The sequence below is a fragment of the Oratosquilla oratoria genome, chromosome 6 (assembly GCF_046742065.1).
Source record: "Oratosquilla oratoria isolate Oo_2021 chromosome 6, ASM4674206v1, whole genome shotgun sequence".
Lineage (NCBI taxonomy): Eukaryota > Metazoa > Arthropoda > Malacostraca > Stomatopoda > Squillidae > Oratosquilla > Oratosquilla oratoria.
In genome coordinates this window covers 1,629,979-1,647,500 of record NC_134782.1, presented here as the reverse complement: position 1 = coordinate 1,647,500, position 17,522 = coordinate 1,629,979, and the positions used below count along the sequence as shown (strand labels likewise).

The 17,522-nt window shown below is 43.7% G+C and overlaps 1 protein-coding gene across 1 annotated transcript in view; it reads left to right on the top strand.

The window, feature by feature from the left end:
• The window catches only part of chn (zinc finger transcriptional factor charlatan), a 26,525-nt gene extending 16,925 nt beyond the window's left edge, over positions 1 to 9,600 (top strand). Inside the window, exons 2-3 of the mRNA XM_076186324.1 lie at positions 3,486 to 5,353; positions 5,533 to 9,600. Coding sequence (XP_076042439.1) covers positions 3,585 to 5,353; positions 5,533 to 6,613 — 2,850 coding nt within the window. The 5' untranslated portion in view covers positions 3,486 to 3,584 and the 3' untranslated portion in view covers positions 6,614 to 9,600. The remainder of the gene's footprint in view (positions 1 to 3,485; positions 5,354 to 5,532) is intronic.
• The last annotated feature ends 7,922 nt before the right edge of the window (positions 9,601 to 17,522 follow it).

Sequence of the window (17,522 nt, the reverse complement as noted above, 5' to 3'; positions counted from 1 at the left end):
TCGTGACCACCTAAATCTTGATCTGTAGTTACCCAATGATCAAATACCTTTTTTCTAACTGGGTGCATGGATCTGTCGGAGGTTGTGTTCGGGTTGGGGATGGGGTTGAGTGCCAATGCTGGTTACAGTGCCCCAGAGCTGAGCTGGGGAGCCTCTTGCTGTGACACACGGCTGCCGTCGATGCCGTGGGTAAAGTGTGCGTGCGGTGCGGCAGTGGTAAGAAGTGTATCATAACAACTGATGTACATGAAGGCGGCTTCTGTTGCACAAAATACACGTCTGTGCGGAATAAACACACACGCACGCGCTCGCCGCACGAAGAGATGAGGGATAAGAGAGGGAGACGGGAGAGAAAGGGGAGGGCAAGGTAAAAGAGAATCAGAAAGAGGTGGTAGGAAAGAGAATAGAGAAAGGTAGAGAGAAATGAGAGAGATAATAAAAAAGAGGAAAGAGAGAAAGGAGAATGAAAGGATATATAGTAGAAAATGGGAAGAGATAAGAGAAAAGAGAAATAGAAAGAGTAGGGAAGAACAATAGAAAAAGGGAGAGAAAGGAAAAGGAGAAAAGAGAGAAAGAATGGAAAGAATGGAGATAAAGGTGTAATGCTTACATTCTACCTAAAGTCCCTCATTCAGTACATCCTAAGTAATATTTCTTCACATTGAAAAATAAACGAAACCACTGGTTGTCTTGTAACTATACTATCGTTCTTCCAAGTACATAAATACAATTAGTCCATTCGTTTTAACGTGGGAAACATTTGGTACAAACAGATTAAGCATCCAATCGACATTAATTTAATAAAATGCACAAACACGGGATAAAATAATTAGATTATAAAAGAGGGCTTTCTAAATGCTTCACTGTGGTTAACAACTTTCTTCTTGACGCTTGAGTCGGCAGCTGATTTCATTCAGATAGGGAGGAACCTCTTGTAATGATAAGGACTCAGGCAAAGAAGGCAATCTTTCGACAGGTTTGAGTAAATAGAGCATTTATGGCCCCAATAATACAATAAATTGGCCCCAGCGTTTATTGTAGCCTGACTGCTGTCGGAAAGCCCTGATGAACCTGCTCCCTCCCCCGAGACACCCACGCATTCACCCAGTACCAGTTCACCCCAGGTATCACCACCTCCTCCTCCTCCTCCTCCTCCTTTTCCTCCTCCTCCTCACCAACCTCCTCCTCCTCTATCTCATCATCCCCTCCCCTCCTACTCCTCCCTTTGCCCTCACCCTTCTATCGTCACATGACGTCCGCACTGCCCACCCTTATCTCTCTCTCACCCTCTCTTACCCGTCCTCCCTCCTCATGCATGCGCACCACACGCTAATCAGTGCCTCCCTCACAGACACACACACAGCCCATGACCAACAGTGCGCGCGCGCGCGCGTGTGTGTGTGTGTGTGCATACATACATGTGTACATGTCCGTGACCGTGTACGTACGCGGGTGTGTACACCGCCTCCATAGCGCTCCATCCACAACAGGCCCCGGCGAGCGTCCCACAGCAATCTTCATTGACTTGCAAGTCCCCCCCGCCCCGCCCCCGCCTTCAGTGAAACACCCACAAGCTGCACCTCAGCAGCTGCTGATATACAGTGTCATCACTATGGTACCCCCTCTCCCCCCCCCATGCCGTAGTTTCCGTCACAACAGCTGATATAAGGTGTCCAGAAAAATTTCATCCTAGCGAGAGAAAAAGTCTCTCAATGTTTACCTCCCCACCGGACCCTCACACCATAATCACCATCAATACGACGAAGTCCTCTAAACTGAAGGGACTTCTCTGCCCTTAACCAGAATACAATTACCACAGTATGTCACGTTAACTAAGGGGTCAATCGAACTAATCCGAAACCCTTTAGGTATGTTACGGTTTTTCCTTGCCCGCAGAATAAAATACAGCCTGGGGGAAACCAGATTAGATCATTATACGTATCAAATCACAGAAGTAACTCAATCTTGGCCTCTCCTGCCCTCCACCCGCCCTTCCTTCCCCTCCCTCAACTACAAGAGGGAAACCAGCCTTCAGCACATCCCGTCAATCCACCATACACAACTTTCTCCCATCCACTCCATTCGCCTCACTCCCAACTAATATTCTATCGATACACATTTGTGTACTGGGAGTGCCTTACTCCTATGTTGAGGTCTACCTTAATGACCCTCTCCAAGACCGGCCTGTCCAATGGAAGGGTTGGGGGTAGGGGGGGTGCAGGCTTTGTCCACTCGCGGACGCCCGAGCCTGACTTATGATGAATCAGACCGACACAAATATATCTCACGATGTTGAATAAATATGATTTTGTTCCCAAAATATCACTTGAATTACAATGGAACTGATGTATATAGAAACGCATCAAATATTCAACAATTAAAGATATATTGCATAGTTACGATCTTCTATGTGGCAGCTTCAAGTGTCCACAATGGTACACACCACAATAGTTTCTTCCACCATAGTAGGCTGGGATGTCCATGTGGAGTTTTGGGTGTTCGAGTGGCTGTGGTGGTGAGTGTAGTCTAAAACCAGTGCAATCAGACCGACTGCAGTGACTTGGTGCTACAGCGAAAAGGAGATAATGGACTAAGGCATCTCTCATCTCCTCTATTGCAGGGAGGGCTCCCATAACCGCACGCACACATATACATATGTATATATATATATATATGTATATATCATATATATGTTTATATATATGTATATATCATATATATGTATATATATATATATACATATATATATATATACATATATATATATATATATACAGAAATATATGTGCAATATGTGCATTTCAGTTTAACAAAGATTTACGAATGAACAAAATCTATTAGTCGCTCGAGTAACAATTTACCTGATGTACACGCATCATCATCATGAAAGACAAGTAAATGTTTAACAATTCGAACCCAAATGATGGAAATTTCCGCAAGGTTAATATAAATAGAACACAGGAACATACACATTTTCGTGCACACACACAAACACATACACATGCGCAACAACACAAGCTTACATTCATAATCAGACATGCAAAAGCATAACGATAGACAGAAAGGTGAGATGGAAGAATGATTTCTTTCTCTACGAGTATAAAGTGCTGTAAATGTCTTTTATAACTTGAATATTCTATCATAGCGTCTTGACTTTGTATGGTCATAAATGAAACCATATTATATTCATAAACACACATATGCACAATCATACACACACACACACACACACACACATATATATATATGTATATATATATATAGTTTGATAGACCTAATGTAATTTAATACAAAAGGCTTGATCTATTTCAACACTCCGGCAGACAATGTGTTGACTGCACTGTTGCGCGACGCGACCTCAACAAAGAAACGCCCCCTAATCCGACAGTAACTAATCTCCCTTCCTCCACCTCTTCCTCCTCTTCCTCCTCCTCCTCTTCTTTCTCCCACAGTGACTGATGCTCCTCCTTTTCCTCCCCCTACAGATGTACTGATAGCCAGTGGTCCTCCTGCAGCCGCCACTTCCTGAATTGCAGCAGCAAGGTTCAGCCACCATCGCCGCTGCCGCCGCCGCCGCATCCACCATGAGGTCGACGGATGCAGTCAACCAGAGCACGGCCGCCCGAGCGGGCGTGCTGGCACTCGGAGGAGCCATTCCCCCACCCCCGAGGGGCTCAGGGGCGGCTCAAAGCCTTTCGGCGCCCTACGCCCTGGATCTGTCGGCGTACACGACCCTCCTCCAGCAGATGGCCGCCAAGGTCTACCAATACGACCCCTCGGCCCTAGCGGCGTCCCTAGCGGCCCTGAACCCAGCCCATTCCCACCTTCCCCTCGCCCTTACGGCGCCCCACGCCCTGGCGCAGATCAACGGTACGATCCTGAACGGTGCCACCCAGGTCAAGGCCGAGGACGCCATCAAGGTCCTCGAAACGAACGGGACATCGACGACGAGGGCCAGCACGAGGAGCCCCTCTGAACACCGGCGGAGCTCGAGAGTGAAGAGCGAGCACAGGACCAACGGGGAGACACACAATGACGAGAACGACGCCGCCCTTGATCTGACGACGCAGGGGCTCAAGTCCCTCTACTCCTCCTACAGGCGAATCACCCTGGACGACATCAAGCCCAAGATGGTGGAGGACATCTGGGTGGAGAACGACGTCAAGCTGAGCTGGAAGGATTCGTATGTGGTTGCCTACAACCCGGCGCAGAAGCTCTTCATGTGCATGGACTGCGAGTGCGTAGGGTTCCTCTCCAGGGTCGCAGAGCACTGGTTGGGGGCCCACGCCAACATGCGCGTCTTCCAGTGCCCCAGGTGCCCCTACACCTCGGCCTGGTCACGCTGCGTCAAGATGCACCTCACGCGACAGCACAACGAGCAGTTCGCCGACACCACCATGTGGAAGGAGAACGCAGTCCTGATGGAGGTCACGACGCTCATGCAGGAGCTCCGGACAAAGGTTGAGATGCGGATCGACGCCAACAGCACGCTGGCGGACAAGCGCTTCTATTGTCCGCACTGCCCCTACGCCACCGACCGTAGGGACCTCTTCACGAGGCACGAGAATATCCACAAGGACGACAAGCCCTTTCACTGCTATCTCTGCTTCAAGCAGTTCAACCGCGCTGATCACGTCAAGAAGCATTTCGTCAGGATGCACCCGGAGACCGAGTACGACATCTCCAAGATCCGGAAGGTCCCCGGGGGCAGGAATAGCACCCCGGTCCCGCTCTCCCTGACCATGGCCAGGACCAAGTCACCTCCTGCGGCTGCGCCCCCTCCGCCTCCACCCCCAGTCTCACCCCCGCCTCCCCCTCCACCTCCCCCACTTGAATCCCCCCCTACACCCCCAGTCCTGTCGCGGCCGCCGACCCCCATCACCATCATGCCGACGCTCCCCCCGAGCCCCCCAAGCAGCAGTCCCCCTCACTACCTGAAGGAGTCCTCGCCGGAACCCGCCCCTTCCTCTTCCCCCGACGTCGAGGTCTCGAATGCCCTCAGTATGGCCATGTCCGTCAGGATGGGCGTGGGCATGGGCATCGTGCCGACGACGATCGGCGGAGTCCCCGTCGGCGCCACCGACCCCGAACCCGCCCGAGGGAGGGGGAAGCGCGGTGACCGGGCCTATATGTGCCCCTACTGCAGGTGGACCGGGAGTGACAACTGGTGCCTTAAGAGGCACATGAACACCCACATCAAGCCCTTCGGCTGCGTCATGTGTGACTACAAGGCGGCTCGGGCGGAGCGGCTCTCCACGCACGTGTGGAAGGTGCACAACAAGCGCATCTGTAACAAATGCAACTTCCTGGCGGACACCCAGGAGCGGCTGCTGGAACACACCCGTGAGGAGCAGTAAGTACGATGTGGTTACTTTGTGGCCAGCGAAAAACACCCTTATGCACACGCACGCACGCACGCACGCACACACACACACACGTTAACCTTTACATCTACGTGGGTATTTTTGTGTCTATAGACATAACATAGGAGAGACTACATGTTCTATTGATCTCTCTCTTCCTCTCCCACAGCCACAACAACCCGTACTCGAAGCGTCACATCTGTGGAGTCTGCGGGCTCTCCTTCGACACCCGGCCGGCCCTCGAGACCCACGCCCATCTCAGCCACCCGCCGACCATCTCCTCGCTCTCCACCCTGTCAGCCCTGGGGCTGACGCCCACGGGGGCTCAGCAGCCTCCCCTGCAGCAGAAGGAGCTCCCCGTACAGGAAACGGCCACGGACTTGTCGGTGCGCTCGAGAGCCACCCCACCGACCACGCCCGTAACGCCGCCCGTCTCCGGGGGAGCACCTCTGGGCGTGCCCCTCACCCTCGTGTGTCCCGTGAGCGGGTGTGCGCAGCGGTTTGGAGTCGGGGCCGTCCTCGCCGAGCACGTAAGGAGTGAACACGGCGGCACCGGGATCAAACGGTGTCCTCACTGCAACTACTCCCTGACGCAGAACGAGCTCTCCAAGGACCACTGGCTGACGCACCACCAGGAGGTGTGCGTCGCCTGCGTATACGTCTTCACGGCGGTGTACGGACCACACCTGTGGAAGAAAGTCCACGTAAAGCCGTCGACGAAGGAGAGCCCCCTCGACGCCATCGTCACAGGGCTCAACCGCAAGCGGACGGCCACCTCGGCCCTCCGGCCGCGCACACGCTCGTCCTCCAACGCCATCAAAGTGCCTTTCCTTCCTATTGCCATCGAGGACCACAGCGATGACCCCAGCGACTCCCTCGACGGGAAGGACCTGGAGCGCCTCAACAAGCGCTCGAGGAAGCAGCGGTGCCCCAAGAAGGTCATCACGATGGAGTCTTCAGTTCGGGGAGCTGGCCGCAAGAAGGGCAAGAACGGGAAGGGCGCCGGCGGTGGCGGGCGCGGAGGTCGCCAGGGGCTCCCTGCTCACAACACTCAAGTGCTCAACTTCACAAGGTACAAATGCCGAAGGTGTCGCCGAGACGGCGAGCACCCAGTCTTCAAGAGTCTGGCCAGCCTCGTGCTCCACCAAGTCTGGCACCACGGCGGAGAGCTCACCTTCGGCTGCGTCAAGTGCCACTTGGTCTTCCAGCACCGCTATCAACTCTTGTGGCATAGCAGAAAGTGCCGCTGAGGCTCCACAGGCTCAGTCGGGACTCCAAGACCCTTGACACCTCCAGGTCGTTAGCTGAGGGCACTCCTGCTGCCGGAGGTGGTCCTGAAGGACCCCCAAATCCCCCCATTTCCCGTGGCGCCGCAAAACGAAGAAGACGAAGGCGGAGGTGCCGACCCCGCGCCCGCCCAATCCCATTCCCCTTCGTCACCATCCCAGTCACAGCTTCCCATCCCATCGTGACCAAGAGCTCGCCTAGAAGGTCTTTCTTGTGCCGCTCCCGTACCCGCCCCTGAAGAGACAACGACTTCGCAGTGGTGGCGGTGTCGGCGGCGGGCGGCGGCTGTGGCGGCTGTTGGGGATACAGAGGGTGACGGGGGTAGAAGCTAAAGCAAGCGTACAGCGATGCACAACGGGTATTAGCCAAACGACTCCTGCCTTCCATTCCCTCACGTAGTCAACCTTGTAGTAGAAGCTGAGGTCGTGCAGGCCCTACACAGTACCTGCTTCTCTCTCTCTCTCTCTTATCTCCAGGACCTCCGTTATAACACTCGTAGGATGTTGATCGTGCCCTGTTGTCGTCCCAGGTTGGTCGAATCCCACTCGACCTTCAGCAGGAAGGCGACAAGGATCACTGGATAACCAAGACTGAGCAAAACCCCAACAAACAGAAATCAGGTTCTTCTGACCATTCCAAATGCTGTTAACAGAGGAGTGATATTCCTACGGACTTCCTAGTTCACACTGTAGTTCTTGCTGATCGAAAAGAAACACTTTGTACATAAGTCACCTTTAATCTAACCCCGACGGAGTGGTTTTCGATCCTTTTCCCGTGAATTTCTCTTGTCGTCAGTCGTCCCGCCGAGCTCAACGACGCCCGGGCGGCAGTCCTGAAGCCTTTGCAAGGAGGAATCCAACCGTTTTATTTTTAATCTTTATCGACACAAAAAAAATGAGGAGATATTGCATTGCATACACGAACATAGTTCGGAAATTCTTCACAGGAACAAAATATATACTGAACGAATAGTGTGTGCCATAATCGTTTTCTCTTCGACTTCGGTTTTCTTATTAGATCGTCCTTCCCGTTTTCCTCCACCCGAAGTTGTGTGGATCTAGAGTCTTAGTTTGAACTCACAACTGAACAAAAGTATGTGAAAACCGATCTGATATTAAGAACATGGATCTAACGATATACAAGTTGTTTTTCCTGCCATCTTGCCTGTAAAGAAAGTTGGTGGAACAGATATACATACATTACGTTATAATGAAAATTATTATGACGTATATAATATTGTACATGCATACATATATACAAAGATAAGTATATATATAATGTATGTTTATCTCTAAACGTGTGCAGTGAAATGAAGTGGAAATTATGAAATAGAAAAAAAATGTAGAAAAAGTTAACAGTCGGTAAAGAACTGTGATGTGACGAAGACACTCTGGAGGAGGAAGATCTCAGCAGCATTGAGGTCTCCGAAGACTCTGAGAGAGATTCTGAGGGAACAGAAGCGGATCTGGAAAAGAGAAGACGAGAAAAAGGGGGAAGAAGAGTGCAAAATGACGATGAGTAACTGGTAGAGAAGGAGAAAAAATAAAAGAAAAAAAATGGATCCACACTGTCGTCGTCATGCCGAAACCAAAGAACTTGTTGTTGTGCTCCTGTTTCAGCCACTGTTTGTTTGTTTGTTTGTTTGTTTGTTTATTTGTTTTTTCTGTTGTACACATGTAAGAAGGGGGCGAGAGAGAGCGGCGCGCGCTTCTCTCTCCTCGTGTGGATGTGATTTGTCCGCGAGAGAGAGAGCGAGCATGTGATAACCAAGAGAATGAAAGAGAAAATTAGATCTTTAACACACATACCCTTGACCCTGTTCTCTCTCACCTGTTAATTAAGAGTTTACGGAATGTAATACTAATTTTTGTAGTCATTATTACCAAGTGCGAGATGGAAGTTGAAAACGAGAGATTAACAGACTGGGAACAGAGCCCAGTTCTCTTCCTCGTCCCATAAACCTCATCCTCATCCTCTTCCTCCTCCCTGCCTCCTCATTCCCCCTCGTACGCTTCCACTACAAATATAACTCCAAGTTGATTATTATCAATAACTATTATCAATGGGTATCTTAAGTCATTCCCTTGTATCATAATCTTTGCTTGTTCTTCCCTTCATCATCCTCTTCCTCCTCCTCTTCCTCTTCTTCTTCTCCCCTATCTGTTACTTCCGTGCACATGGCAACTGATCTCAGATTCACACGGGATGTATAGGATAAGAGCACGTGAAGTTGAAGGAATATTAACAAGCTCATTACGTGTGTGTGTGTGTGGTGGTGGGTGGGGATGATGACATAGTAGAGTGGTTTGTATAATTATCATGATAACTACAACTACTGCTACCATTGTAACCATCCCTTCCCGAGAACCACAATCATACTATTTCTACTACTTTTACTGTTGTCATTTTTACTACTGCTGTTACTGCTGCTGTTTTTTTTTAAATATATTGATTATTTATGTGTCCGCCTGGGCCCTGGCTGTGTTATAATTAACGAACAGAATCAAACTTTTGTTAATTTATCGTGACAGATATTAACTGTTTAAACATATAGGGCTGATGTTAACCTCATCTCCGATGATCTGGGAAACGTACCAAATGTACAAGTCGTAAATAAAAGAAAAAATCTTTGTGTCTAGCAGGCAACACAGTAGCACGACTACACACATGTATACACACGCAAACACACGTACACACACAGACACACACACACACACACACACACACACACACACACACACACACACACACACACACACACACACACACACACGCACACAAATAAACAAGCGCGCGTGCTCAGGGCCACACATGTAGACCCATACACGCAGTCACAAACATGAACATACACATGCACACACATATGCACACGCACGCACATGCGTACACACACACACACACACACACACACACACACACACACACACACACACACACACACACACACACACACACACACACACACACGCACGCACGCACACGCACGCACACACGCCAACACACAACGCAGTGTGCTCATCTAGTCCACTTGCTACCAAAGTCTTAAAGATTATCGCCAAGGGAAGACGAAGGTCAGATGTGAGCCTGATAACAATAACAATAATATAGATAATAATAATAATATGCACAGCGATTAAATCTCTGTCGGATATTGAATCAGGAGTGGTTAAGCTTTAAATACTTTATTAGTTGAGTACTTCACACTTCATACTTCATACTTCATAGTTGAGTACTTAATCACTGTGCATCCATTGGAGTGGTTCCCCCCTTTTGTCACTCTTCCGCCGAAGCAACATGCCCTGTGACGTCATACCCAAATTCATCTCAAGTATACAACTTTTACCCAATCCAATTTTCTCTCCGATTTTTTGATTAATGATCATACATGGCTTAGCGCCATCGCAAACGACTTGTCTCGTTAATTTGATGTACAATGAAATACTCAGTATCGTGATCTTATGTGCGTGTGTGTGTGTGTGTGTGTGTGTGTGTGTGTGTGTGTGTGTGTGTGTGTGTGTGTGTGTGTGTGTGTGTGTGTGTGTGTGTAAGCACCATTTAAGTTTACATTTTTACATACCCATATACATTTATTTGAATATGTATATGCATGTATTGTATATATGCGTATATATATATATATATATATATATATATATATATATAAATGTGTTAACACACTTTGTGTATGTGTGTGTGTGTGTGTGTGTGTGTGTGTGTGTGTGTGTGTGTGTGTGTGTGTGTGTGTGTGTGTGTGTGTGTGTAAAGATAGAAAATGCACGTATGTACACGTGTATATATGTACGTATTCCCATTATTTATACACTGACGTCACCAGGCATACATCAACGTGGCTCGCCGTATTTAAGTAACAAATATTCTCACGAATAACATCATTAATAATTATAATAATAACGATAACAATAATCGTAACAATAACTGTAAACTAATGTTGACTAAAAATACTTAAGGGTGAAAATAACAATAACGCGTATGGCGTTAACATAACATTTGCAGTTATCTATCGAAGATGCCTTAAACGGTCCAATTACGAAACAAAATAGAATCGTTAAGAGTCAAACTCCAACGAACCCACAATGTTTAAAGTAAATGCTCACAAGCTCAACCGTCATTCCTAATAATAACGTGTCGTGATTTTTTCCCATAAATATGTTATTAACCTTTGTTGTATCTTGGATGAAGAAGACGAAGATGATGATGATGATGATGATGATGGTGATGATGATGATGATGATGATGGTGATGATGATGATGATGATGATGATGATGATGATGATGATGATGATGATGATGATGATGATGATGATGATGATGATGATGATGATGATGATGATATGATGGTGGTGGTGGTGACGATGATGATGATGATGACGATGATGATGATGACGACGACGACGACGGTGATGGTGATGATAATGATAAATTTACACAGAAATCGAAACTGTTCACCAGCGCGTCAAACTCTGTACATTTTTTGCATGTGAGATTATCGAATGCTTGTTGAAGAATGGCACCTTAGTGTAAGCTTGTTTCCCCTTGGTGTTATTGTAATTATAACTGATCCATTACTTGATTACGAAAAATGTAGGCCCCCATTATTGTTCAGATTGTGTGTTATGAGAGTGTGTTATATCTGACTGTACGTTATATACAACGGAGTTGTGTTCTTCAAAACAAAAAAAAATATTAATAACAATAACAAAAAACCCGTGTGTTGTTTCGACTGAATGTTAAATCTGACAGTTTGCTGAAAGAGCTCCTTCCTGAAATTTCCTTCCTGAAATTGCGTAAGTCAACTATGTGCCTAAATTTTATACCGGGCTTTGCATGCAAACAAATGTAAAACACCTTAGTTTGGACAATTTTGAATAACGTTTGATATGATGTACAATACACATAATTATATAGTTTTAGTCATTGAGCCCTCTTGACCGGATTAAAGTTACATGACTCGTGTTATCTCGATGGTGTGCAAGTTCTCTCTTATGGGGTCTGTTTTGAGCTCATAGCTTTGTTTTGAGTCCATAGCACCAGTAACAACCCCTAGAAGCCTCACACCTTCAGGGCAGCAAGACCCTGCCTCCCCACTTCTCCGAGTCGACCTGATACAGAGGTCGACGAGTCGACCTGATGGAGAGGTCGACGACAGTTTAGGTCGAAGAACGAGTTCAAGAGGGTTTCCATGCCATGCAAAGCGAGTGTGATCACTACGTACCCAGTCACTACTTACAAATGCTACTACTACTACTACAACTACATCTACTACTACTACTACAGCCTCTTATTACAACTTTTACCTTATCTTTCCCTTCTTATATTTATGCATATTACAACTATTGGGGTCTCTTGGTCAATAGGAATCATTATATAAACATCAAATGTACTTCATCATATTTATATCTGCATGCCATATATATATATATATATATATATATATATATATATATATATATATATATATATATATATATATATATATATATATATATATATATAATGTATTTATATATCATAATGTGCTCCCACTGTGTTTACAAAACGTATTGACACACGTATATATACATATATATTATACAAGTATATATGATTAAGTGTATATAAGCGTCTTTCCATACATTGAATGGAAAAGAAGTAAACCACAATGTGCATCATACTCGACGAACAAATGTTAATTAAGACGAGCTGATGACTTTTTCTTTTTGTCAAAAATCGGCCGACCTACACTCCTATTCCGAAGAGACTCCTGCGGTTTTTATCTCAATCTAAAGCTAATCCTACAGTCCTGTCTTGTAATCTTTAACTCTTGATTATTTAATGTTATGATATCTACCAGTCATTCCCTTCTTCCCGTCGCTCCCCATCTCATAATAATTCCTATGGACTTTTTTCATACCAATAAAATTCAAAGAGCAAGAATATAATGTCTTTTTCTTTTCCTTGAAATCCTCACGTCTCACTTTCGAAGTGCTGTTAATCCTGAAAAAAAATCCTATAAGTCTTTCATGAACGTTCAGTTGAGCTGAATGGCAAATAGCAAAGGAGATGAGGAGAGGGAACGAATACGCCATATCGACTAAGCCACTTTTCACACGTTATGACGTCATATCGTCGGTTGTCTGCCTTTTTCTGGTGAACAAATCTGTACTTATTTATACCTCGAGCAAGACATACACAAAGAAAGATAATCTATGATATAAGGATACAGTATATATCAAACTCTCTGTACTCACATTTGTCATATTTTTAGAACCATGGATTTACTTTTACCCGTGAAGACAAATAGTTGACATCATGAAATCCTTTTACAGCAAATGTGGAAAATGCACAACCTACATATTTGTGAGCGCAAGTATAGAAAGCAAAAAGCAAAACCCTAAAGGCTAATTACTTTCCAGGAATATAAGGTTCTCAAGGACACACCAAAAAAGAAAAGGAAAAAGGAAAAGAGAAAACAAGTCTCCCCACAATATTTCTTTTTCTTTTTGGTAGCTGACAAAAGTAGGGGGAGCAAGTGTTAGAAAAAGAAAACAACCAGCCCACCTTTTGTCCTCTTGTTTATTCATTGCTTTATTTGTTTATCTATCTAGTTACCTATTATTTATTCATTTATTTTACTTTTATTTAATAACTGATGTAAGAGGAAAAAGCAAGTATTTGAAATTAATATAGCAACTCAACCTTCTTATGGAACCACTGATGGATGCCGACGGACATCGAAGAGAGTCACCTCCCCATTGCCCTTCCTTAGAATCCATCAACACCCTAACCTTAATCTGGAAGTGCATGTTCGAGGGGCTGGCACTCGATCAACCCTGACTACTATTCCCCTACACTTCCACATAAGGAAAACTCACAACCGGCGACTGATCCCCTTTTACTGCCACCTTGTGACAAAAACAACAATAATAATAATAATAAATGAGCAAAAAAAAATCTTCCCAAAGGATCATTGCCGGATACTGTGGGGCTGTGTGTTCCTAGTCAGTGAAACCTGAGACAACAATTATTAATTATATAAAATTAAACCTAATGTTTCCAGGCGTAGGTCACATGTCCTTTAACTGTAACTTTTCTTGTGGTCGAGTACCTGGAGAAGTACACTAAACTTAATGGACCTGTACTACAGTACAGTGGAACTCCATCCATGATTTCACTATAGCTTACGTACTATGCGACATCGTGCCCAACGTAGAAAAAAAATAAATAAACAATAATAAATAAAGAAAATGCAATAAGATAGTATATAATAGAAAAAATAATGTAAAATAATTTAAGATAAAATAGAATAAGATCAAACAAAATAAAACAAAATAAAATTAAACCATAGAAAGCCCTATTCTAAATAAAGACAAAAAATTTACTTACTATATTTCCCTATTATTTTCCGATCTTCAGTTCTGCACTTTTTTCTGATGATCTTACCTGCAAATTTGGAGAAAACAAAATCAGCAAGAGAGTAAATAAATTAACAAATAAATTAATAAATCAATCAATTAATACATAAATTGATAGACTAATCAATTCATTAATAAATTAATTGACAAAAAGAAATATATAAGTAAACAAATCAACAAATAAACAAAAATAAAAAATAAATAAGTAAATAAAAAAATAGATAAGAGAATAAACAAATAAATAAAATGTGGGAGGACTACCTTTATATATAAGAACAAAAGAAAAAATCCTGTGAGAATCATTAAAAACCATTCCCTTTATTAAGCCTTACGACCTTCACCATAGTTAAGCAACTTTAATACTGCTTAATGTAAGCCTTATGGTCTCTTGCAGTCTCCTTCATTCTTAAGTTCCTATGCTCTTAATATGCTTATAAATGAACGCCTGATAACAGCGAATGAACGCTTTCGCTGCGATTTACGTTTAGTTTTCCCAATTCGGAGTCTATTCTATTCTATTCTATTCTGTTCTATTCTCTTTTGTGCTATTTGGTTGATCCCCTGCTGGAGTGGTTCCCAATGCCTTCGCTCTTACATTCTCTCACATGTGTTTTACTGTTCTTGGGCTTCCTGGGGACCTCTTCTTCAAAACCGGCCGGGCATCCATCCACCAACTGCCTCTTGGTCTGTGGGTCTTTTTGGAAGTACCCGAGGACCTTTCTGGACAGAGAGACAGACAGAGAGAGAGAGAGAGAGAGAGAGATAGGCAAACATGTACATAAATAAATATACAGGTAAATAAATAAATAAAATATATATCTAAATAAATACATAAGCTGATGAATAGATAAATTAATATCTATAAATGAATGAAAAGTAAGACAATTAGAAAACAGATGAATAACAACATAAAACGCTGCAATGTTTATATTCCGAAAGTGTCATCGATTTCGGAAAAAAAAAGTAAAATCAAGAAAGATGTGATTCATAATCTGTAAACCAGAGGGTACTAGGGAGGTGAATAAAATCATCTGGCGGGGGGCAGAGGGAGAGGCTAAGTACCCGCCGGAACAGAAGGGATTAAGATAAAAATGAACGTTGGATTTATTTGGGGCTCAAGCCCCTATCAGCAGCCATAATTAATCTTATTGGGGAGGTGAGGAAAACGGGGATAATCGTTACAGTGGTTATCATATTACTATAAACTTGGTTATCTCATTACAACCCCGTTCTATTTGTTTGTGTATACGTGTGTGTGTGTGTGTGTGTGTGTGTGTGTGTGTGTGTGTGTGTGTGTGTGTGTGTGTGTGTGTGTGTGTGTGTGTGTGTGTGTGTGTGTGTTTCTCCGAGTTGGTGCAGCCAAATCGCTGTTGTATTTACTTATGTTGCTCTTAGTGTTGTTTTTATTTTGTTGGTGTTTTTATTGTTGCTTTCAATGTCGTTTTTAATATGTAGTTTTATGTAGTTCTTACTTCCAATTTTCTCAAATGTACTGTTTTGTTTATTGTTGGTCAAGCTTTTATTGTTTACTGACGCTGATGCTGATTTTTATTTCTATGCCGCTGACACTAGCCATTTTTGTTGATGGTACTGCTGTTTAGAATCAATATCGACGTCACTTTTATCGATGCTTTTATTGTTCTGACTGATGGTTCTTTATAACGACGATGCTGAGTATTAGTAGTCACCTATGTTGATAAGCTCCCCACACACCAGATATCTCGAGCCAAAACGGAGGAGACCTACGGACCATACACGCCTACTTCAGAGAAAACCCTTTTACTCCATGTTGACTTTGGTACGTCTGTAACAGAATTCCGAAATCTATTCAACAACCAGCGCTTCTGTCCTCCATGACAGTATTCAAAAGAAGATGATTAATCAAAGACGTGATACAAAAGAGGATAGTAGAGTGATATATATATATATATATATATATAATATACATATATATATATACATATATATATATACATATATATTATATATATACATATATTATATATATATACATATATATAATATGATCATTTTCATGACAGTCGCATGCAGGATTCGAACCCACTGCTTTCGACCACCCGTAAGATTACCTTCACAGAGCCTTAATCCACTACACCAACTGAGACTGTAAAAGCCTTGAAACCTGGAATCGAACTGATTCCCGAGGATAGGAAAGATCACTAATCTGCGACCCCAATTCCTGTTTTACACAAGGCCCAAGCCCACCAGTTGGCAAGGGGTAAGGATCGGAACGAATCCCTTTCACGCTTTTCGCCATTCAGTGTTGCACAAATACTTTCCCGCGTTTGTAGACTTCCAATTATAGTGGAGATGGGTTGAACGCAAAATTTCATGTATGTGTATGTACTCGAGCATACAAATATATATATAAGGAAAATTGCGCTTGACTTATATCTCTCTTGATAGCGTAGTTGGTAAGTCACTGCGTCACTTGTCATGTGATAGCCGAGTTCAAGTCCTCGGCAGTACCACATTTCAATTTCTGCTTGTGGCCTCCATTGGGTCTCCCGATGTTGATGGCTTAGAATTAAAGTGCATTGTGGTTGTTAAAATGTATCTCTAATCACTGGGACCCATTCAGTGTTGTACATATATACAGTATATATATATATACATGTATATATATATATATATATATATATAATATTATATATATATATATATTATATATATTATATATATATATATATATACATACATACACCAAAGGCTTTTTTACCCCTTACAAGGGGGGTAGCCAAAAAGTAAAAAGGTATAGAAACCATTCTCACCCATTCCATATTTCTCTCTCTCCACCCTCCTCCCTCCCTCTCATCTTGGCACCTCCTGTATGACGGGTCATCCCTGCATCCTGTCCACTGCCCTGGGTCAGAAACAGTGTCGCACATCCACAGCAAGGCCGCTTCATTAATTCGGTGACCCCACTTTCCATCCCCTCATATGTGTGTATATATATATATATATATATACATATATATATATACATTATATACATATATATACATATATATACATTTATATAAATATATATATACATATATATACATATATATACATATATATATATACATATTATATACATATTGTTATGCCTTCCGCAAGGATATAAGGAAATATGTCTAGGAGGGGTTCGTACTTTGTGGCCTTGATGTGGTTAAGGCAAATCCAAACGGAAGTTAACATAAATAACTAATTCAATTTATAACAAAAAGTCAACAAAACAAATATAATAACTTTACAACAACAAAATTAATCAATAGACAATTAATTCCTCAACCTGAACCGAAACCAAGTCATGAGATTACAGTTACGTGGGTACACAACGGGATTAGAGCGAAAGCGATGGGGAGGGAAGTTACGCCTCGATAGCCAACGAAAATTGTCCGCTTAGAAGCCGGCGGAATGTAATATATATAGTGTTGGCGAGGACGGGAGGAAG